Source organism: Halichoerus grypus, chromosome 11 (genome assembly GCF_964656455.1).
Source record: "Halichoerus grypus chromosome 11, mHalGry1.hap1.1, whole genome shotgun sequence".
NCBI lineage: Eukaryota > Metazoa > Chordata > Mammalia > Carnivora > Phocidae > Halichoerus > Halichoerus grypus.
In genome coordinates, this window is record NC_135722.1 from 65,074,363 (window position 1) to 65,096,671 (window position 22,309).

A 22,309-nucleotide genomic window follows, 5' to 3' on the forward strand; every position below is an offset into this window, starting at 1 on the left:
GATCCATATTATCCACCACAGAAGAAGCCATGTTATCACCAAAGAAACCACATGGAAATTATTTTTTAAGTATGTAAATGTATCTCCTTAGAAATAATCCTCATTAATAACTTTCGAACTGACTTAAATTGTTGAAGCTGCATACAGATCTCAAACTCATGAAAAATTAGCCCTAAAAATTGCATTTAGCAGTTTAGATTTAGAGTTGGTGTTGGGTCTCTAACCTACCTGCTATCCTAAGTTTCCAATCATCTTTCAGTTCCATCTTGTCTGCTGCTCTAAGGCCATTTAATAGGACATTGTTTAGTGATTGCATAATTGGAACAAAAGGAAGGTAGAATCGAAAGGATGTTTAGAGCTGGAGTGACATCAGCAGCTGATTCAACCTCCTTATCATAAGCTCGAGAAAAGGCAGGTCGGGGAAGCAACACAACACCATGAGAAAAGAGTTGACCAGTTCACTGGAGACCAGATTCTTACTAGCAGATACCCTGTATTCCAAAGCTTCACTTCCTCCTGCCAATAAAGTGTGTCTGTGATTGGGGGCTAATGTAATGCCTAAATATGAATTGATGAAGCTCAGGCATTGTTGGAAAGGAATTTATCAACTGCCATGAAGAATCATGATTCTCTTGCAGAAGACCTTGACTTTCTTTGAGATCAGTTTACTACCACAGAAGTCAATATGGCCAGGGGTTATAACTGGGATATAATAAACAGAAGGAAAAAAAAAAAAAAAAAAGGTGATTCTACCAAGAACAAAGCATAATGCTGGCAATTAGAAATGTGGTTCAGTTTTCCAAACATGTTATTTTAAATACCCCAAAGTTTATCCCTAAAGGTTGACATGACTGATTTTTAACGGCAAGAATTAAAACTTTCTAAAAAGATTTTTTTAAAAATGATGAATGAAAAAGTTGATGAAAGAGTGGGACAGATTGGGCAGAAGTCACAGCCGCGTTACTCAGTAGTGTAACCCTGGGTATCTTACTGAACCTCTCTGGACCTCAGTCTCCTCATCTGCAAAGTGGGGATAATCCTCATCTCTATTTTTTTGTTTGTCTTGAAGATTACGTGCAATAGAGTATATTTCACACTATTTGGCACATAGTACGTATTCAAGAAGCAATAGCTATAATTATTACAATGCAGTGCTAGTTCTGCCCCCTTCGTTCACCCACTGATTTGCTCATTTACACAGGAGGAACTCAATGAGATGAAGTTTGTTAAAGCCTTGATCAGATCTTCATCTTTTGAGCTCCACCTCAAACTCCATCACTTCTTGGAAGCCAGAGTGGGAATTAATTATTTCCTCTTCCATGTTCTCTAGCTGGAGCCTGATCCAGTCTATATCTCACTTGCTCCTGTATTTGATTTGTTTGTTTGTTTGTTTATATCCACAGCATACATTCCTTGAGCTGAGGGAGATCTGCTCTCTCTCACAGTCACCTTATACAGAGTGCGCACTCAGGAAACATGGGGGCCTTGCCCTGAATGCATTTTTAACCACTGAATTGTTTATGCACATGAAAAGTATTTGAGAATTATGATCATGGATTTGAATTGAGTTCTTAAGAAGCAGTAACGGTTTTGATTTTTCTGGTTTTGTTTTTGTTTTGGGGGCTGGAGAATGGGGCAAATACATAAAGAAAAATATCTAGGCTCAGCAGGAGGACATCTGCTATTTGCACAAGACATTTCTCTTAGAGGTCAAGGTACTCTAAAGATCTGTTGCTCGTGTTCCTGTGGCAATTGCCATGATAACCTAAGAGCCATGTAGTATCCTCTCATTTCACTCTTGACAGCCTCAGGAAACAATAGGAGTGGGGTAGTGCCTGTTTATGCCCTGAGTTCCCGGGGAACATCTGTAGTCAGAGCTTCTTTGGGTAGGGAGCATTGGACCTGAGACTAGTCGTGGGAGTGGTGATGGGGAAGGGATATGCTCCTGGGTCCTTCCATGCCTCAGTTTCTCTCTCTGAATGATGGGAAAGTTATCTTATTTTCCACCATCCTATCTCCCCAAATTGGTTACAATGTAATTTTTTAAACCGTCAGGACAAAGGAGCCATGAATGTCAGTGTGGGCTGAGGTCCTGCTGAAAGAGCCGGCTCCAAAGCAGAGCTAACTCATGTTCTTTTCATATAACAGATGTAACAGTGGGTAATATTTATTAAGGGCTTACTATATGTCAGGCAGTGTGCTAAGTGTTGTATGTGTATTAATTCATTCAATTCTATGAGGTAGTCTCCATTTTACAGAGGAGGAAACGGAGGCACAGGAAGGTTAAGCCAAAAGCTACACAGCTAATAAGTAAGTGACAGAGCCCAGAATAGTACTCACATAGTTGAATGCCTCTGGTGCACTCTTAATTATGTTGCTGTACTGTCTTCCTGTGGCCATCTCTTTGATTTAGTGCCTACCACCATGGTTAGCATGTAACAGGTGCTCAATAAATAGTTGTTGAATTGGGGTAAAACTAATGAAACTCAAGCATGGTTGAGAAGTCTCTCCCTTCTTCCTCTCCTTCCAATTCCAACTCCAGCTCTTCTATTAAGTAAGGTATTTGGCTTTTAATGCTGTTTTTCCAATTGGGAGCTATGGACCCTTGCAGATCCATAATTAACTTTTTTTCATAGTTTTCATATAAAATGAATACAAACACATTCTGGATCATTGGGATAACCATCTAATACCAAGAACTGCCTTGTGATTTCGTGTCTATGTGGGCTGCGCCTTGGTGCCAAGAGTTATAACTTTACCCCTTGTGTTATTAAAAAAGGAATAGCACAGGGGTGCCTGGGTGGCTCAGTCAGTTAAGCCTTCGGCTCAGGTCATTATACCAAACGGTGTGAGCAAAGATGTGGTTGCTGGAACAGAGGAAAGAAGTGAGAAAATTGTGTCAATATCAGGCACTTGACACCCAATGAGAGGGGGAGAGCCACACAGAGCTAAAATGTACCCATATCTGGGCAGTCAGTACCACATGATGCTAATAGTAGTAGATTTACATTACTAATTTAACGTTACTGTTCTGGGAAGGAACTTTTATATTTAATTTATAAATTTGTTTTGGCTTTATTCCAGAATTGTTCATAAGCTGTAACAGAAATTTATATCTGATTTAATATATAACTGTTTATATATAGTAAGGTAACATTATAAAAGAAACTAATTTAAGCCAATACTGGGGAGACTTGAGAAAATCTTGCCCTTAAAATACTGGAGGATATAGGTTTCTCTCACATTGAGAAACACTACACAATAGCACGTGTTGGGGCTTTCTTATTTAAAATCGATTGCAAACACAAACACTTTAGGTGTATCATTAACAGCCTGGTGTGAAATAGTATGTTAGACCCTCCCTTTCTGAGAGTGGGCTTTGATGAGAGAACAGGACAGCTAAGGGGCCTGACAGAGAAAATGTGGCCTCCATGCACTGGGGCAGGTCATTAACCCTCTAAACTTCAGTTCCTTATCTGTAAAACAGCGGTTATCTGCAACTTCTTCACCACGACTGTTAATGTGTAAAGCTGGTTCACAGAAGGGACTCAGTAGATCATCATCTCTATTAAATACTGATATAGTGGGGAGAGAAGAGGAAAGCTCTAACACTAGATTCTTTTTTTTTTAATTTTTTAATTTTATTATGTTATGTTAGTCACCATACATCATTAGTTTTTGATGTGGTGATCCATGATCCATTATTTTCGTATAACACCCAGTGCTCCATGCAGTACGTGCCCTCCTTAATACCCATCACTGGGCTAACCCAGCCCCCCCAACCTCCCCTCTAAAACCCTGTTTGTTTCTCAGAGTCCATAGTCTCTCATGGTTCATCTCTCCCTCCAATTCCCACCCCCCTTCATTTTTCCCTTCCTTCTCCTAATGTCCTCCATGCTATTCCTTATGTTCCACAAATAAGTGAAACCATATGATAATTGACTTTCTCTGCTTGACTTATTTCACTTAGCATAATCTCCTCCAGTCCCATCCATGTTGATGTAAAAGTTGGGTGTTCATCCTTTCTGTTGGCTGAGTAATATTCCATTGTATATATGGACCACATCTTCTTTATCCATTCATCTGTCGAAGGGCATCTCGGCTCTTTCCACAGTTTGGCTATTGTGGACATTACTGCTATGAACATTGGGGTGCATATGGCCCTTCTTTTCACTGCATCTGTGTCTTTGGGGTAAATACCCAGGAGTGCAATTGCTGGGTCATAGGGTAGCTCTATTTTTAATTTTTTGAGGAACCGCCACACTGTTTTCCAAAGTGGCTATACCAACTTGCATTCCCACCAACAGTGTAAGAGGGTTCCCCTTTCTCCACAACCTCTCCAACATTTGTTGTTTCTTTCCCTGTCCATTTTTGCCACTCTAACTGGTATAAGGTGGTATCTCGATGTGGTTTTGAATTTCCCTGATGGCTAATGATGATGAACATTTTTTCATGTGTCTGTTAGCCATTTGTATGTCTTCTTCAGAGAAGTGTCTTTTCATGTCTTCTGCCCATTTTTTTATTTGATTATTTGTTTTTTGGGTGTTGAGTTTGAGAAGTTCTTTATAGATCTTGGATACCAGCCCTTTATCTGTAGTGTCATTTGTAAATATCTCCTCCCATTCTGTGGGTTGCCTCTTTGTTTTGTTGACTGTTTCCATTGCTGTGCAGAAGTCTATTATCTTGATGAAGTCCCAAAAGTTCATTTTTGCTTTTGTTTCACTAGCTTTTGGAGATGTATCTTGAAAGAAGTTGCTGTGGGTGATGTCAAAGAGGTTACTGCCTATGTTCTCCTGTAGGATTTTGATGGATTCCTGTCTCACATTGAGGTCTTTCATCCATTTTGAGTTTATCTTTGTGTATGGTGTTAGAGAATGGTCGAGTTTCATTCTTCTGCATGTGGTTGTCCAATTTTCCCAGCACCATTTATTGAAGAGACTATCTTTTTTCCATTGCATATTTTTTCCTGCTTTGTCAAAGATTATTTGACCATAGAGTTGAGGGTCCATATCTGGGCTCTCTATTCTGTTCCATTGGTCTATATGTCTGTTTTTGTGCCAGTACCATGCTGTCTTGGTGATCACAGCTTTGTAATATAGCTTGAAATCGGGCAATGTGATGCCCCCAGCTTTGTTTTTCTTTTTCAACATTTCCTTGGTGATTCAGGGTCTTTTCTGATTCCATACAAATTTTAGGATTGTTTATTCCAGCACTTTGAAAAATGTCATTGGAATTTTGATCGGGATGGCATTGAACGTATAGATTGCTCGGGGCAGCATAGACATTTTAACAATGTTTATTCTTCTGATCCATGAGCATAGAATGTTTTTCCATCTTTTTGTGTCTTCTTCAATTTCTTTCACGAGTGTTCTGTAGTTCCTAGAGTATAGATCCTTTACCTCTTTGGTTAGGTTTATTCCGAGGTATGTTATGGTTTTTGGTGCTATTGTAAATGGAATCATTTCTCTAATTTCTCCTTCTACGGTTGCATTGTTAGTGTATAAGAAAGCAACTGATTTCTGTGCATTGATTTTTATATCCTGCCACATTACTGAATTGCTGTATGAGTTCTAGTAATTTGGGGGTGGAGTCTTTTGAGTTTTCCACATAAAGTATCATATCGTCTGTGAAAAGAGAGAGTTTGACTTCTTCTTTGCCAATTTGAATACCATTTATTTCTTTTTGTTGTCTGATTGCTGTTGCTAGGACTTCTAGTACTATGTTGAACAATAGTGGCGAGAGTGGGCATCCTTGACATGTTCGTGATCTTAAGGGAAAGGCTCTCAGCTTTTCCCCATTGAGGATGATATTCGCTGTGGGTTTTTCAAAGATGGATTTTATGAACTTTAGGAATGTTCCCTCTATCTCTATACTCTGAAGAGTTTTAATCAGGAAAGGATGCTATGTTTTGTCAAATGCTTTTTCTGCATCAATTGAGAGGCCCATACGGTTCTTCTCTCCCTTCTTATTAATGTGTTCTATAACATTGATTTGCGAATGTTGAACCACCCTTGCATCCCAGGGATAAATCCCACTTGGTTGTGTTGGATGATCCTTTTAATGTATTGTTGGGTCCTATTAGCTAGGATTTTGTTGAGGATTTTGGAATCCATATTCATCAGGGATGTTGGTCTGAAATTGTCCTTTTTGATGGGGTCTTTGCCTGGTTTGGGGATTAAGGTAATGCTGGCCTCATAGAGATCATGACTAACAAAAGAAACAATTATTAGAAATTATTATCAACAACTATATGCCAATAAACTGAGCAATCTGGATGAAATGGATGCCTTCCTGGAAACCTATAAGCTGCCAAGACTGAAACAGGAAGAAATTGACAACCTGAATAGGCCAATAACCAGTAACGAGATTGAAGCAGTGATCAAAAACCTCCCAAAAAACAAGAGTCCAGGGCCTGATGGATTCCCTGGGGAATTCTACCAAACATTCAAAGAAGAAATAATACCTATTCTACCGAAGCTGTTTCAAAAAATAGAAACAGAAGGAAAGCTTCCAGACTCATTCTGTGAGGTCTAGCACTAGATTCTTAAAGGGCACAATCACCGGGCCTGGCTAGGGGGAGACCAGGAACTGTGGGCTCCCAGGAGTGAACTCAAGGAAAGCAGGCCCGCTGGGCGAGGAGGTGGCTCCACCAGCTGGTGCCCCTATGGAAAGCTGAGGCAGTGGGCTCAGCAGCCCGCCGCCACTCTGAGGCCCCCAAGGCCTGCTGGGCTCGGGGCCCCACGCACCCGGCGTGTTCAGAAAGGGATGCAAAGTCTTGGCAGTCCTGCCACCCAGCGCAGCTTTGCGTTCCTCGGAAGCACCTGAGAAACTGGGTGAAGCGGGCAGGACTTCGGTCGCCCCTAAAAACTCAAGTGCACCGATTTTTCGCAACTCTTCAATTTGTCGAGGGCTCCCCATGCCCCAGGTGTAGCCCGCGTCCCCAGTTCTAGGCTGGGGTTGGGGGGCGACCCTGGGGAGCACCCGGTCTTCACGGGCAGGCAGCTGAGTGCCGCGGGCGAAGGCCAGAAGCTCGCTCTGGACGCTGCGGCCGAGCCCCGGGGCTGCGCGGTGCCGGAAGGGTGAAGGCGCACGGCTCCTGGGCCGGGCGGGCCCTCCGCGAGACCGGCGCGGACTGGCGCAGAGAGGCCCGGACCGGAGAGAGCCGCCGCGCCGCTGGGGCCCACCTGCGCGGACCCAACGGCGGCGGAACGCCCGGGCTAGCGGCCCCCTCTCGGGCCGGAGGCTGGCGGCGAGGGGTGGGGGCGGCCGCGCAGGCCGGGTGCGGGGGTGGGGGGCGGACGGCGGCCGCGCGGCTTCCCCGAGGCCGGAGGCGGGGCGGGCGGGCCTCGGGAGGCGCGGGGGGCGGACCCGCCCGCTGCCGGCGCTGCTCGCCCGCCCGCCGGCTCGCACTCGGTCGCGCCGCGGGGCAGGCATGGGAGTCGCACGCGCCCTCCCGGCGCCCACACCTGTTGGAGCGGCGCAGTGAGCCGCGGCCCCGGCGGACTGCTCGGAGCGGGTGAGTGCGGGCGCGGGCTGGGGACACAGCCGAGCGCGCGGGGAGCGCGGCGCCGAGAGCAGCGGGACAAAGGGCCTGTGCGCGCGGCGTGGGGTGACTGCGGGCTGCGGGGGGCACCGGGACTTCGCCGGGCCGCCCTGGGGGCTGGAGGGCTGGGACCCGCGGCCTGAAGGAGCTCCGCGGAGAGTCAGGGGCTGCAGGGCGCCTGCATTCACACAGTGTCACCGTGCAGCGGATGGGAAAGATGGGTTTGAACGTGCTATCTTGGATGCTGGGTGGGAGTAGAGAAAGAGCCGGCTCTGGGCAAGCTCTCCCCCAGCTGGGCGATGACAACACCCCCATCTCCTCCGCGAGCGCGCGCTCGCACCCGCCACCACTTACTTTCTTGGGGTTTTGCATATATGTATTCCAACATGAGCTGAACATTAATTTTTAACTCTGGGCACGTGATTTTGAACACATCTTAGCCAGCAAGAAAGTGCAGCAGACACAGGTTGGGGAATAGGATCTTTTCTCTGGAGCCTTAATTGATGACCGTGTGCTTCCTTCTAAACTATCTGTGAACTATCACCGTCGTTGGAAGCAAATATTTCTTCGGCCTGTGGACGTTCACTACGAGTTAGCTTTTAAATAAAAGTTTGAAAAGTTTAAAAATTGTTTTAGAAGAGGAGGGAGAAGAATTATTTTGGTGAAGGTAAACCACCATTCCCTTCCAGAATACAAATTAGGGTTGCTTTCCGACATCTCACGAAAAAGCAGCTGATAAAAATCCGGTGTGTTTTATTGCCCTTCGGGCGACACCCAAGAGACTTCAGAAAGAGAAACAGCCCCAGGCTGGTGGAAAGCTCCAGGTTGTTCAGGATCAGTGTGGGGATGGGCTGGCTTCCCTCAGCTCCCGAAACTGGACTTAAGGAGTCCCTCCCTGTGTGCTCCTCAGGAGCAGATAGGCCAATGCCAGAGTTATCTTCACGTGGCCACAGGGGAAGGAGTTGAGTTTATAGTTTGAAGTCAGCTGTGGCCAAAGCCTAATGCCAGTTAATGTGAGGATATTTATTGCACTTGTTTCAGGGTCCTCCTTGTGCATAAGAGCATTGAAAATAGGCCTTAGGACTGTGTCTCTCAAGAAGCCTGACAGTGAATTGGAGGTGGGGGGGAGGGATTTAGGAGAAATGCTACAAAAACCACTATGTTTTCTTGTGAAAGTTTGATCATATGCAAACCTTCTGCATTCGAATAAATTGTTTCACTTGTGTTCTTCCCACATAAATAGTCAGGAGATAACTTGTCATGCTTTCCTGTACCTGAGCGGGAAAGGAAGCATTCTTCCCAGGTAACTAATACGGATCTCATTTTTGTAACACCCACACCTTATTCAGGTAGATGGTGAATTTGGGTGCACTTTTCCGTCTGTAGTATCAGTGCCAAAGTGCCCATTAGTGGGTCTGAGGACATTGCTGGCCGCAGTCTGCAGTGTTTAATAGGCTCAGGTTCTCCCACATAGTTCTTCTCATAGATCCCTGAGGATTCAGTCCACCAGCGTTATTCATGCATAACTCCCACTGGCCCTGGAGAATTCCTTCCTCCTGGTCTCACCATTGACAGTTTGATACACTGTGTTCTTGTTCTGCCACCAGGTTTGTCCCAAGCTCACTAGGGCAGTTCATTTTGCCTAAAAGCTGATACAGAAGAAGTTAAACTTGGTTTGACCATAAGATTATGTTTAGGGTGGCTGGGCTTGTAAACTCCCTGTATTTCTTTCCTGTCCGGGCTGTAATTCCTAAACCATTATATGATTAGGTCTGTTTTCCTTTAATAAGTTCTGTGACTCAGGAAAATGAGAGCAAGAGGGTTCACAGAGCTTTGTTCATGTTTAGGTATTTGCTTTAGGAATTAGCATGGTTTCACTGCTCAGTATTCCTGGTCACAGATTCCATGGAAAACCCTTTGTTAGTCTTCCAGATGGTGTCCAAAACTTTTATCTCCACAGACTTGCCCACTGTTTCTTTCGACATTACTGTTTATAGAGGTCACAGGAATTCATCTGTTGTACAATAGAGAATGTATGTCCTGAGGATTAGATTTTTTTTTCTCCCAGTACTTGTTTGCTAGAGGAGTTCAGTCATTCTCCCAAACACTTGCCCTCTTGAGGAGAGCTGTGTTGTTGCAGTGTTGAAGACTAAGGTGCAGATCTGGGGCAGAGAAGTTTCAGTGCCCAACCTCCAAGCAGATGGTGGGTATTTGTATGTCTCTGATAATGTGCACAGTCCCTTCACCATTAGATTATTAGTGGATTTGTGAAGTAGCAGCATCCTCATAAAATATAAATATTTTTAGACCGTGGACAGCAGGAGAGTAGCTCATATTGAGTGATGGAGCCCGGAATGTGTAACTCTTGTAAGTCAGATATACAGAATTGGAAAAGGAATAGTTTCTGTATTACTAAGCATGGTAAAAAAAAATACTTGCTTACCTTAGTTTTTCGTTCTGCTTTGTCATTCAGGTGAAGCGATACGTGAGAATACTTGGTTGAGAACTTTACAAGATAATTATGTATGTGAGGAATCTTTATTCAGTAAAGGCTTTTTCCTAGAAATGAAACATTATAGACCTGAATTTTCTTCATCTGGATTTAGATATAATGAGGATAAGATTTGGAAGATAAGGTTTGGAAATCTTTATTCTTTTTTTTTTTTTAAGGGGTGCATATTTCAGACAGTTCTATAAGGATAAGGTGATTCATTTGTGAAGGCAAGAGAGCATTTCAAGTTAATGGAATCCATTAGTTACCTTTCCAACAGTGAGATTATGAATGTTATTATATCTGTTTCCATCCTAGAGTGTTTAAGTAAACTTAAATGGGCAGAGTGCAGGCTTACTTAGAGTTTATAAAAATGGAAACAATAATTGCTGGGAAATTATTCAGGAAATTATCATCAGGTGAGTTGAGAAATTAATGCAAAGCCACCAACCTAATTTTAAAGCATCACGGTTATCATTGGTGTCTTATTAATGGGAAAGGAGTCAGGGTAGCGTGTGAATGCCTTGGGAAAGAGCCTTGGTGGGTGAGATTTCCCCTCTCATACTTTTCTAAGAGCCAGCACACCCAACCATCCTTCTCCTCCATTCTTGAAAGCCACCCTCTGCTGGAGGCCTTTGTTTCCTTGGCGAACTGATGAGGGAAATCTTGTCTCCCAGATAGGCAAGAGATTAGCAAGATAAATTTTCCTTTTCCCTTCTGCCTCCGGCCTCCTCAATTCTGTGAGTGTAGGCTGCCAAACAGTAAATGGTGGTGCAGACCCTGTTTGTGCACAGCATAGTGTTTGCCTTGGACTTTTGTGACCCTGGAAAATTACAAAATTAGAAAATCCTGGGCCTGAAAAGACCAGCACTAAAAAGACTAAAGAGATCATCCAGTTCAGGTTGCTATTCAGAATAGTTTCTAAACTACCCTAAACACACATTTGGTAGAGGGGTGGGCAGTTTATGAAGTTCATAACCTTAATACAGATGTCACCTTAAACCCATTTGGGAGCCTGAGAACAGACAACTTTATCTCCCAATTTACAGTCAGTTAAAAACCATTACCTTGCACACCTCAAACTAATATAATTATACTTCAATAAAATATTTAAAATAATAATGAAAAAATTTAATCAGTTTGGAGTAATTTGACCTGCGTTAGTCTGCATTAATTTCTCAATCTGAATTGAAGTCTTTTTAAAGCAGTTTTATAGCCTTCAGAGTTACAAAGAAAATTTAATCAAGATATAAACCATCAGAACACGATCTTATCACAAGTTAATGAGTTCAGTTTAAGCAATAACATAGGGAACTTGCAGGCAGTGTTTCAGACTAATGGAAGTTCGTGTTTTTGAGGTATCCAAAAAGTTTATTCCTAAAGGATTAAATCTTTACCCTACCCTGTTGGCTTAGTAGTCCTTTACTTATAGATGGCTAACTTCTGCTTCACTGGCTAAATGATCAGAATTTAAGTTGCAAGGACCCTGAATTAGGAATATTATTGAATGAATGTTAGATATTGATTAGATAATATTCTATCTAGAATATTGATATTCCTTAGGGAATATTAATATCCTAATAATAATCTACAGTAGACTCTTAGCATTCTCTACCAGCATCCTGTGATTTGTAAATGATCCCAGGGGTTCTTGGCACAGTCGTTTGTCCTCTCTCTGAGAAACAAATTCGATCCTGTATGTTGGGAGGCTGGAGTGAAGCCGTGGCCAGTGAGGGAGCCTCGCTAACTGCCCAGCCCTCATGCCCGCAAAAAGACTTGTCTCCATTTCTCCAGACCCACAAACTCTCAGGAACTGGTTCCAAAACATTTTTTGAAAGACAGACATTGGAAAAAAAAAAAAAAAATCTGTAACCTCACTATGAGATAAGACATGTTTGAAGGACTTTGAAAATATTTTTAAAATAGGTTTGCTGTAGAGGCAAAGCACTTGGGAAAGTGCAATTAGTTAATTTTGCCTAAGAGGAGGTTAATTCATTAAGACCCAGTTCCTAGTTAACTGTTTCAGACTCTTGCCTGCCATTCTCTTCCCTGGCACCCTTGCCAATGGACTATTTCAGTGTTTGGATAAAGACAGGTGCCACTGGGGGACTTCTGCTACAGTAGATAATTCAGGCTCTGCACTCCCAGGATCCAATTCACATATAAATTTCCAACTTGAGATTTGAAGGTGCATGCTCAAGATGATGACCCATGCGAGTACGACCTAACTACCCTGTTCTTCAAGCACCTGAAAAGATGACCTACGGCTTGCGATACCTCATAGCAGAACACCATCTCCTCTCTTCCTCTCTCTCCCCTAAGAATCACATTTTGAGAACGGGAATACTTGGCAGCTTGGGCCTCTGGATCCTGTTTTCTTTCTTAGATAAGCTGAAGTCAAACTTGGCCTAACACATCTGCTGGTCAGTGTTAGCAGGCATAAGCATTCTCCACTGTAATCCAAGGGAGGAGAAGAAGGCGTGTAGGGGTCCAAGACACAGCCCTGTGGGCGACGCAGGATTCCTCCTAGTACATATCACACTTGGCAGAGATTCTGGTGTGGGGGGCATTTAGTTACCTAGACAGCAACTTACATAGAGAAAAACGCTGTCCAGGACCTAGATATGTTTAAGGACTGGGTCCCGAGCCAGGAGACGAGAATAATCAGACACAGAGCCATCTCCTGAAGTTTCCTAAAGGGCTGTCCTCACCACACCTAGCCCACCCCTGAAGTCCCCATTGGGGAGGAAGGCTTTCCTAGCATTAGCATCCCCTCCCTCATCCACTGAGAGCCTTTAGTCATGACAGTATCCACTCTCTCCACCAACAAGCACATGCAAACACGTGTGTGCACATACACACATACCCCATGGTTTCAAGGACTTAGAGAAACCACTAGATGTATTATCTCCCCACAGAAGGGCCCAGGGACGACTCCTATTTGAAAAAAGGGAAAGAAACAATTTCAAAGAGTCAGGAAGTCCCAAGGAATTACCTTTTCCAGGACCTCATTCTTTTTTTTATCCCATCCCTGTTTTCTCTGACAGAAGTAGAATCAGAGAGAAAGAGTCAAGCAAAAAGATCCCAGAGGTGGGGGGGGGTGGGGGTGCGGGCAAGCACACTTCTTAGTAATATCATGTGTGGATATGGGAATGTGAGTTGGTATGGTCAGCTGGACTAGAGCCTATCAATGGGATTTTCCAGTTTTATGTAAAAGAAAGCTAAAGGGCACCCCAAAGCGACCAGCAGGTCTGTACTCTCAAGAGGAAGAGAATGGGAACAAGGACATGGTTTCTTCCTGACTCCTGCTAGGTTCCAAAGCCTGGGAGACCTAACCCTTCCCTGTCCTCCTTTCGGGAACACTCCACCGTGAACACATTACCTTACCTGCCACGTCAGCTTCTCCTGAACAGAAGATCCACAGCCAGTCAGAAGCAACTGGTGCTTGAATGTTTATGAAAGTACTTCCCAGACTCGTTTTTCATTGTTGTTTTTCTTTTGGGATGATTGAGCCAGCTCTTTTAACATACATTTCAGGAGAAAATCCAAACTTCTTCGGTTAGTGTACACAGCCTCACATAATACGGCTCTTGCCCCCTGCGTCTACCACCTGCTGTCTTCCACCCTTGTTGAGCAGTTTCTGAAATGCCTTGCATGGTTACATGTCTCTGTGTCCTTGTATACTACTGTCCCCTCTCTCGAAGTGTCCCCTTCACTCTCTCTTAGGTTATCTAATTTCTCCTCACCTTCACCCACCTCAAGCATCACCACCCCTGGAATGGCTCCCCCGTTCTTGTTACTCCCCACACCTGGATCTCTCTCTTTTTTTTTTTTTTAAGATTTTATTTATTTATTTGACAGAGAGAGAGATAGCGAGAGCAGGAACACAAGTAGGGGGAGTGGGAGAGGGAGAAGCAGGCCTCCCACTGAGCAGGGAGCCTGATGTGGGGCTCGATCCCAGAACCCTGGGATCATGACCTGAGCCGAAGACAGACGCTTAACTACTGAGCCACCCAGGCGCGCCTACCACACCTGGATTTCATGGGCATGGGATTTCCTTGAGCCACCCCATCATCCACATACATCTCTGTCATTAGCACTCAGCATGCATCATTCCAAAAATGTGGTTTTTATAGCCACACTAATCACTCACTCTTCGATGAATACAGGTACTCATTCAATAAATCTTTGTTGAGCGCTAGCATGGGGCCAAATTCAAGGCATTCAGCTGAGCCAGGAACATAGATACAAAGACCTGAAAAGTAACCAGCAGTAAAGCTCATAATGTGATACCTGATGCTACGTTAGAGCTTCAGATCTTTGACAGAGATCCTGTTAGCGTGCCACAAAATCCAAAGGAAGAAGGAATATCTTGTTTGTTAGAGGCCTGACGACTCTGGAACTAAATTCATAATGGTTAAGGTTGTTTTAAATTCAAAGAAGAAAAAGGGGGGGTCTCAAGCCCTCTTTGGAATCACTCTGCATTTAGAAGCTATAAGAATCCCAGTGAGCTGATGCTGTGAAGCTATCCCTCCTTGAGGCCTTGAGCCCTCAGCTGTGTAAATTTACATGAGCAAGTTGCTCTGAAGATTTTCCAAGCGCAGGCTATATTGAAAATGAGCAGAAAGAAGGGCGGGTGGACCAGGGAGGTAGGAGAGGACAAAAGCTTAGAACCAAGCACAAAGAAGGCCCGAAATCACACAGAACCCGGGGCTGCCAGAGCAGCTCCTCTGGGGATGAGTGACTGTTTGCACACCGCCTTGCACTGGGCCATCATTAGGGGCATCTTAAACGTGGAAGGGAATGAACACCCCATTTCATTTTGAGCATGGAAAAGTTCCCAGGTCAAGCCTTGTATTGTAAGTGAGACCATTATCTCGGGATTCCTCTCCACACCCTGATTCCTGAGGAGGGTTCACAGACTTAGAAACAATGACAGGCATGCTGGCGGGCTGTTTCCTCAGCCAGCCAGTGCTCAGCCCCTTGCCCTCCTGACCTGCTTATCTTTGTTCCTACAGAGTGGTGCTCAGCATGGCGGGGATCCCAGGGCTTCTCTTCCTTCTCCTCCTCCTCCTCCTCTGTGCTGTCGGGCAGGTGAGCCCCTATGGTACCCACTGGAAACCCACCTGGCCCACTTATCGCCTCCCCGTGGTCTTGCCCCAGTCCACCCTCAACCTAAGCAAGCCAGACTTTGGGGCCGAAGCCAAATTGGAAGTGTCCTCCTCGTGCGGACCCCAGTGTCATAAGGGAATGCCACTGCCCACTTACGAAGAGGCCAAGCAGTACCTGTCTTACGAAACACTTTATGCCAATGGCAGCCGCACGGAGACGCAGGTGGGCATTTATGTCCTCAGCAAGGGCGGGGGACAAGAGTCTTCAGGAAAGTCTCGGAGGAAGCGGCAGATTTATGGCTATGACAGCAGATTCAGCATTTTTGGGAAGGACTTCTTGCTCAACTACCCCTTCTCAACATCAGTGAAGTTATCCACCGGCTGCACGGGCACCCTCGTGGCAGAGAAGCATGTCCTCACGGCTGCCCATTGCATCCATGATGGGAAAACCTATGTGAAGGGAACCCAGAAACTTCGAGTGGGCTTCCTGAAGCCCAAGTTTAAAGATGGCGGTCGAGGAGCCAACAGCTCAAGCTCTGCCGTGCCGGAGAAGATGAAGTTTCAGTGGATCCGGGTGAAGCGCACCCACGTGCCCAAGGGTTGGATCAAAGGCAATGCCAACGACATTGGTATGGATTATGACTACGCCCTCCTAGAACTCAAAAAACCCCACAAGAGAAAATTCATGAAGATTGGGGTGAGCCCTCCTGCCAAGCAGCTGCCAGGCGGCAGAATCCACTTCTCCGGTTATGACAATGATCGGCCAGGCAACTTGGTATACCGCTTCTGTGATGTCAAAGAGGAGACCTATGACCTGGTGTACCAGCAGTGTGACGCCCAGCCTGGGGCCAGCAGCTCCGGGGTCTACGTCAGGATGTGGAAGAGGCAGCCGCGGAAGTGGGAGCGGAAAATTATTGGCATTTTTTCAGGGCACCAGTGGGTCGACATGAATGGTTCTCCACAGGATTTCAACGTGGCTGTTAGAATCACCCCTCTCAAATATGCCCAGATCTGCTATTGGATTAAAGGAAACTACCTGGACTGTAGGGAGGGGTGACACAGTCTTTCTTCCTCGCGGCACCTGGTGGTCTTCATGTACTTATTTTAGGAGAGGCCAAATGTTGTCATTGGGGTGGGTGTGTGTGTGAGATGATAAATCTTTTACCTAATTTTTTAAAACTGCAAGATGCCTGGCTTTATTATTTGAAAACTGGTTTGTGTATCATATATCATTTAAGGACTTTAAAGGCATACTTTTGCATAGAAATAAAAAAAACACCATACTGATGTTTGGGATGATAGGGAATATTTAGCAAGTAAGTTAATATTTCACTTTTTGAGAACTTTGATTTTTATTTCATCTGAACTTGTTTCAAAGGTTTATATTAAATATGTGGCATATGGGAGATATAAATTCTTATGTGTGTATATATGTGTATTTTCTCCTGAGATTCATCTTGGGGTTTTTGTTGTTGTTGTTGTTGTTTTTAATGCCTAATCATTAACATTTGCAGTGGCAGTGTTCCCTACCGCATAAAACTCTTAGGAACCTTCACAATACTTCTTAGACAGGCAGGTATAATATTTTGGATTTGGAGGTGTTTGCACAGTAGTCCTTGATGAGTAAAGGAATTTGTTGACTATATTGGTACACATGTTAAACTATATCTTACAGTAAGTCAGTATCCCAAGCTGCTTGCAGTTTTGAAATAGTTTCTCTCCCGAAGACTGTTACTCTACTTTTGGGGAAGACCCAACCTATGGCCCTGTCAGCTTAGTGACACACCAGAGTGGGCAAGACCCTTTATGCCCATCCTTCCACTTAACAGGATTTTACTCACGTTTCTTGAACTTGCTCTTTTCCAGAAAACAATAATCAGGGCCTAATTAGAACAGGCTGTATCCCTTCCCAGTGAACAGTTGTGGTCCCACTAAAAACAATCATTTCATTTTACCCCGGAGGATAGCACATCTCATGTTTTATCATTTGGATGGAGTAATTTCAAATGAATTAAATTCCAGAGAACAATGGACGCATTGCTTGGCAGATGTTACAACAGAATAAGCACTTGTTTGGAGCCTGGCACGATCCTACAACCTAATCAAAGTTATTCTGCAGAGTTTTCAGTGTGCTTTCAGGGAGCAATGGACTTGTGCAATTTGGAAACCTCTCTACTTATTTTATAATAAAAATATTTTGATGGTGCTTTAAGAAAAACCAAGAGGACCCCTGCCCCGGCTTTAAAAGGGCCTCTTTTACTGGGGATACTTGAGGCTACAGGCACGTATAATCAAGTACAGTAGTAAAAATGGAAATCAGGAGAATGCAAAGTGGATCAGAATTCCCACTCCAGGAAACGTCTCTATGAATGTTTTATCCATATGATAATCACAGTTTGTAAAGAAAAGAATGTGACTTATTTTATGTCTTCATTTTATGCCTCTTAGCCTGAACGCGTCTTCCTAAATGTATCAGTGTGGGGAGAAGAAAGAGCAAAAGGATTATTGGACAGATGTTTGCTGGGCTTGTACCTTAGGGAATATCAGCCTGAATTGTAACTCTCTGCGAGGACATTCAGATATGGCACTGAAGCTTAAATTTTCTCCGGGTGGCTTTTTGCTTGTGTTTCTTGAGCTTTTCAGAAGAATAATCCTGATAAGACACTCAAGAAATGTACAGCCACAGTGCTTTCTTCAGATCACGTAAGAAATACTATGCATAGCAAAGAGATGTAAGGCCGCCAGGATTCTTCTGAGTTCCAGTACAATTTGCTTTGAAATCTAGCAGGAATCTAGCGTGAGAAAGAAGAGCGGTCTGCATCCCTGTGTTTGGTATTTGGGGGCTTTTGTTTTTGCTCTTGCTTGATAGGAAAAGAAGTTCACTGAACATCTAGACAGGACTGATTAAAAAAAAAAAATGCTCCTTTTGCGAAGCACCTGATTTCCTGATTTTGATTTTTTGCAAAGTTGAAATTTCCCTCTGCAAAGGTAGGCAATGGCACAAAGTCAAAATAATATCAATATATAGTTCACAAATAGGTGTCATTTGCTCAAGAATAATACCCACGTGCTGTGCACGACAGAACTCATAGACGGTAAAATAACATGTCCATCTCTTCAGTGGTAATAAAAGGAAGCATGGTATTAAATTGTCGTGGAATTTGAAATAAAGAATGGACTCATGATATTAATATAATTAGTGTTTTACATGTATTAGTTATACATCGTAAGGATATATTTCCAGTAAGGCTAGTAGAACAACATTCCTAAAGTGTGTGCCATAAACACTCATCCCTCCAGATTTTCTACGAAGAACAAAAAGGGCACCATCATCGAGGAGGAGGGAGATGCCTCCCTGTACTCCCTTTCCTTATCAGGGATTCATTTGCCCGTTTGCACTTTGAAAGCTCTAAGAAGTCCTGTAGTAAAGAGACATGGTAATGTTTTAAAATCTGCACTTCAATAAAGATCTTTGATCACTGAACCCTTGTTTTGTCATATAATGCCTATGAGCAATTTAGTGTTCTAATAAATACATTTGGGGGATCTCTGTAGCAGCCCTTGGTCAAGGCGATCGTGCCGAAAGTATGACGAGCCCTTAGTGGCATCAGGTGTTGGTGCCTTTGGGGTTTAACCAGAACACGGGATCCAGGTTCAGAAAGGTTCAGAGGGTAAAATGGGAGAGAATAAACTTGCAAATCATTTGTCGCTGAGAGAAAGTTGTGGCAGAATCTGGGACATTGTTTTCTCCCATAGACTTTATTCAGAAATTTGAATTTTAGAAATGAGCTAGTCCAAAAAAAAAAATGGAAAAATAGAGGTAAAGATACATGAGCCAGCCAGTAGTGGAGTTGTAGATGTATTTTTTCTTTACTTTTTGGGGACCAAAAATGGATTTAAAATGACTGGAAAGCAAGTTGGAACATCGAGATCATGCTCTTCTCTTTGTGTGACCCCATGCCCTGCTCAGTACGAGGGCAAGTCCCCAGGGACACCGGGGCAGTATTTAAGGTAGTGATCTCTAACACCTACCAGAGTCTCTGGTCCAGAGCTTGTCGAGGACGACAGGTGTGTACTGGAATAAACACCTTCTGTTCTACGGACTACGTGCTACTGGAGGGTAGACAGCCACCCAGGGGGCTCCGGGCGAGTTCTGACGGCAGTCCTCGGCACTTGCTCTTGAGGGGCTGGTCACAGTCCTGGGCCAGGGAGGCTAGTAGACGGTCCCTGCACTGGCCTGGCTCTCCTTCTTGCGTTGTCTGAGTTCTCCTTTTCATGGCTGGCCCTATTCTCAGTCCTTGTTATGAACCAGCTCAAGGATACCTTGAAGTTGCCACTGTCAGTTGATTTCTATGGCTATTTGGTAGAACGGCTATTTAATTTATCATCCAGAATGGAGTTCTTTTGAGCCTGAATGAGAAGTCTGTGAATAATGAGGTTAGGACAACAGGCATGTACCAGGTAGGTCCCAGGAAATCCAGCATGTCTGCTCAACCCTAACTGGTAAGCCCTTCAAAGTGCTGTCTGGAATGCAGCCCGACAGCCAGCCTTGGTAACCTCAGAGCAATGGTGGGGCTGCAAGCCTCCTGCCTGTCTCATCTCTGGGCTGCCACAGTGGTTCCTACTGCAAGCCTTCTTTGCCTGGAGCATTGGAAGAGGGCTTCCAGTGGGGAAAGGGCATTTAAAAATCCTTTTGATGGGGTGGCATCTAGAGCAGATAGGTGGTAAACATGGACCATTTCTAGCAGATAACGTATCTGTTTTTAGTCTGCTGTTGGCCCAGAAAAAGAAAGAAACCAGCTTCCAGGATTAGAATAAATAAGGCTAAGGGCTGGGACAGCAGACTGGTGTGGGAACATGACGGCCTTGGAGCTGGGCAGACTGATTCCAGAGTTGCCTGGTTCCTTTTGGTGAATAAATCTCAATGCAGTTTAAAACTTAAAACCCTCCTATCTGATTCAAAGATCCTCTCTCTTCTAGGTCCAGCTCCTCCAATGGGCTGGCGTGGAGCAGAGAAAGAGGGAAAGGGGAAACGTCTGTGTCCTCTCCTCAGTGATTGCTGCTTCTCAGGTAACACCAGCTCTTCCATCCTCCTTAGCACATACCTCTAGTGATGCAGCCCTCTGCCTCCTGCAGTTGGGACATACTTAACTGGCAGACAGCCCCCTCCGGTGGTGAACCAGCAAAATACCCCAAGCCCAGGCTTGTCACACATAATTGGCTTATTGAAGATTGGGGTATGGGGAGAGAATGTCCCAGGCTGAGGGAGCTGGAGTGTGAAGGCCCTTGAGGGTCTGCTCAAGAGGTGAAATGAATGAAGGGGATTAAAAAGTACAAACTGCCAGCTATAAAATAAGTAAATCATGGGGATGTAATTACAACATGGTGACTATAATTAAAAATACTGCATTGCATATTTGAAAGTTGCTGAGAAAGTAGATCTTAAAAGTTCTCATCACAGGAAAAAGAAATTTGTTGTCACCATGTATGGTGACAGACATTAACTAGACTTGTGGTGATCATTTCACAACAAATACAAATATACAGTTATTATGTTGTATACCTGAAACTAATATCATATGTCAATTATGCCTCAATGAAAAAAAGAATGACACTTAGGTTTGGGGGCTGAGCTTCCAGGCAGATTCCAGGTACCATCTGCTGAGAAGGGAAGGACTGGGGGAGGGACTAGGTTTGGGATCAGGGGAATGAAAATCAAGAATTTTTGTTGGTCATGTTAGGTTTGAAAGAATAGACACCCAAGTGGAGAGGTGCCTGGGTGGCTCTGTCAGTTATGTGTCTGACTCTTCATTTCAGCTCAGGTCATGATCTCAGAGTGGTGGGATCAAGCCCCGTGTTGGAGCTCCGCGCTCAGCAAGGAGTCTGCTTCTCTCCTTCTCCCTCTGCCCTTCCCACTGTGTTCTCTCTCTCAAATAAATAAATAAATCTGTGAAAGAAAAAGAAAGGAAGGAAGGAAAGAGGAAGGAAAGGAAGGAATGAAAGAAAAGAAAAGAAAAAAGGAAGGAAGGAAGAAAAGAGGAAGGAAGGAAGGAAAGGAAGGAAGGAAAGAAAGAAAAAGGAAGAAAAAAGGAAGGAAGAAAGAAAAGAGGAAGAAAGGAAGGAAGGAAAAGAAGGAAGGGGAGGAAGGAAGGGAAGGAAGGAGGGAAGGAAGGAAGGAGGGAAGGGAAGGAAGGGAAGGGAAGGAAGGAAGGAGAAAGACTAGACACCCAAGTGGAGATGTCAGATAAGCACTCCAAATGTCAGGTAAGCTATTGCTCAGTAAGGATCTCCGCTTGTGGAGTTTAGCAGAAGGATCTTGAATCAGCACGTGGGATTTAAAACCGCAGAGCGAGATAACATCACCAGGGGAGAGAATGGGAGCATGAGGCTTGAGAAGAGGACTGAGGACAGAATCCTGGTCCCCCAGTGTTTAGAGGTTGGGTTCATGGAGGAGGAGGAAGAGGCAGCCCAAAGGCTGGGAAGAAGCAGCCCATGAGGTCAGAGGAAAACCACGAAAATGTGGTCTCACAGAAGCCAAGAGAAAAGGTCTAAAGTCAAGTGGGTGAGGAGGGAGGGCCAAGGACCAGGTTGCATTTAGGAATGTCCCTCTGGCTGCAGTGAGCAAGGCAGCGGGCTGGAGGGCAGGAGACCTGGGAGGGGCCACACGGTCCTGCATGCAGAACATGGCCTTGTGCATCTCTGGGCTCTGCACTGCAGGAGCGCGTGCTGTGTGAACGGAACCCTCCCAGGGAGCCTTGGGATAGCTCTGCCCGTAGGAGGTGCAAGGATCCAGGGTCACACCCTCCCTGGGGGAATCTGCACTTGGAAGGGCCAGGAAAACATGGGCTTAGGGAGGCCCAGGGGCGGCTGTCCCTTCCTGCCCAGCCTGGTGTTTTCTGAGGGCGGAAGGTGCAAGATGACTCTTCAGTGTGGTGTGTGTATGTGTGTGTGTGTATCAAGTGTGTCAAAATACCAAGTGTCCCTTGGTCTTGATTTATCACTGCCCCTTGTCTTCAGACTTTAAAAGGACCCAGGCAAGGGCCCCTGGCTGGCTCAGTCCATAGAGCACATGACTCTTGATCCTGGAGTCATGAGTTCGAGCCCCATGTTAAGTGGAGATGACTAAAAAAAAAAAAAAAAAAAATAGGACTAAGGCACTGTCTC

The 22,309-nt window shown here is 44.6% G+C and overlaps 1 protein-coding gene across 1 annotated transcript; it reads left to right on the forward strand.

The window, feature by feature from the left end:
- Positions 1–7,358: 7,358 nt before the first annotated feature.
- Positions 7,359–18,629, forward strand: PRSS23 (serine protease 23). The gene is made up of 2 exons (XM_036082133.2): positions 7,359–7,516; positions 15,053–18,629. The coding sequence occupies exon 2, from the start codon at positions 15,066–15,068 to the stop codon at positions 16,200–16,202; it is 1,137 nt and encodes a 378-aa protein (XP_035938026.2). The 5' UTR covers positions 7,359–7,516; positions 15,053–15,065; the 3' UTR covers positions 16,203–18,629.
- The last annotated feature ends 3,680 nt before the right edge of the window (positions 18,630–22,309 follow it).

Bases quoted from the DNA above. Each gene is read 5' to 3' on its own strand.
- PRSS23 (XM_036082133.2), top strand. From the start codon at position 15,066: ATGGCGGGGATCCCAGGGCTTCTCTTCCTTCTCCTCCTCCTCCTCCTC.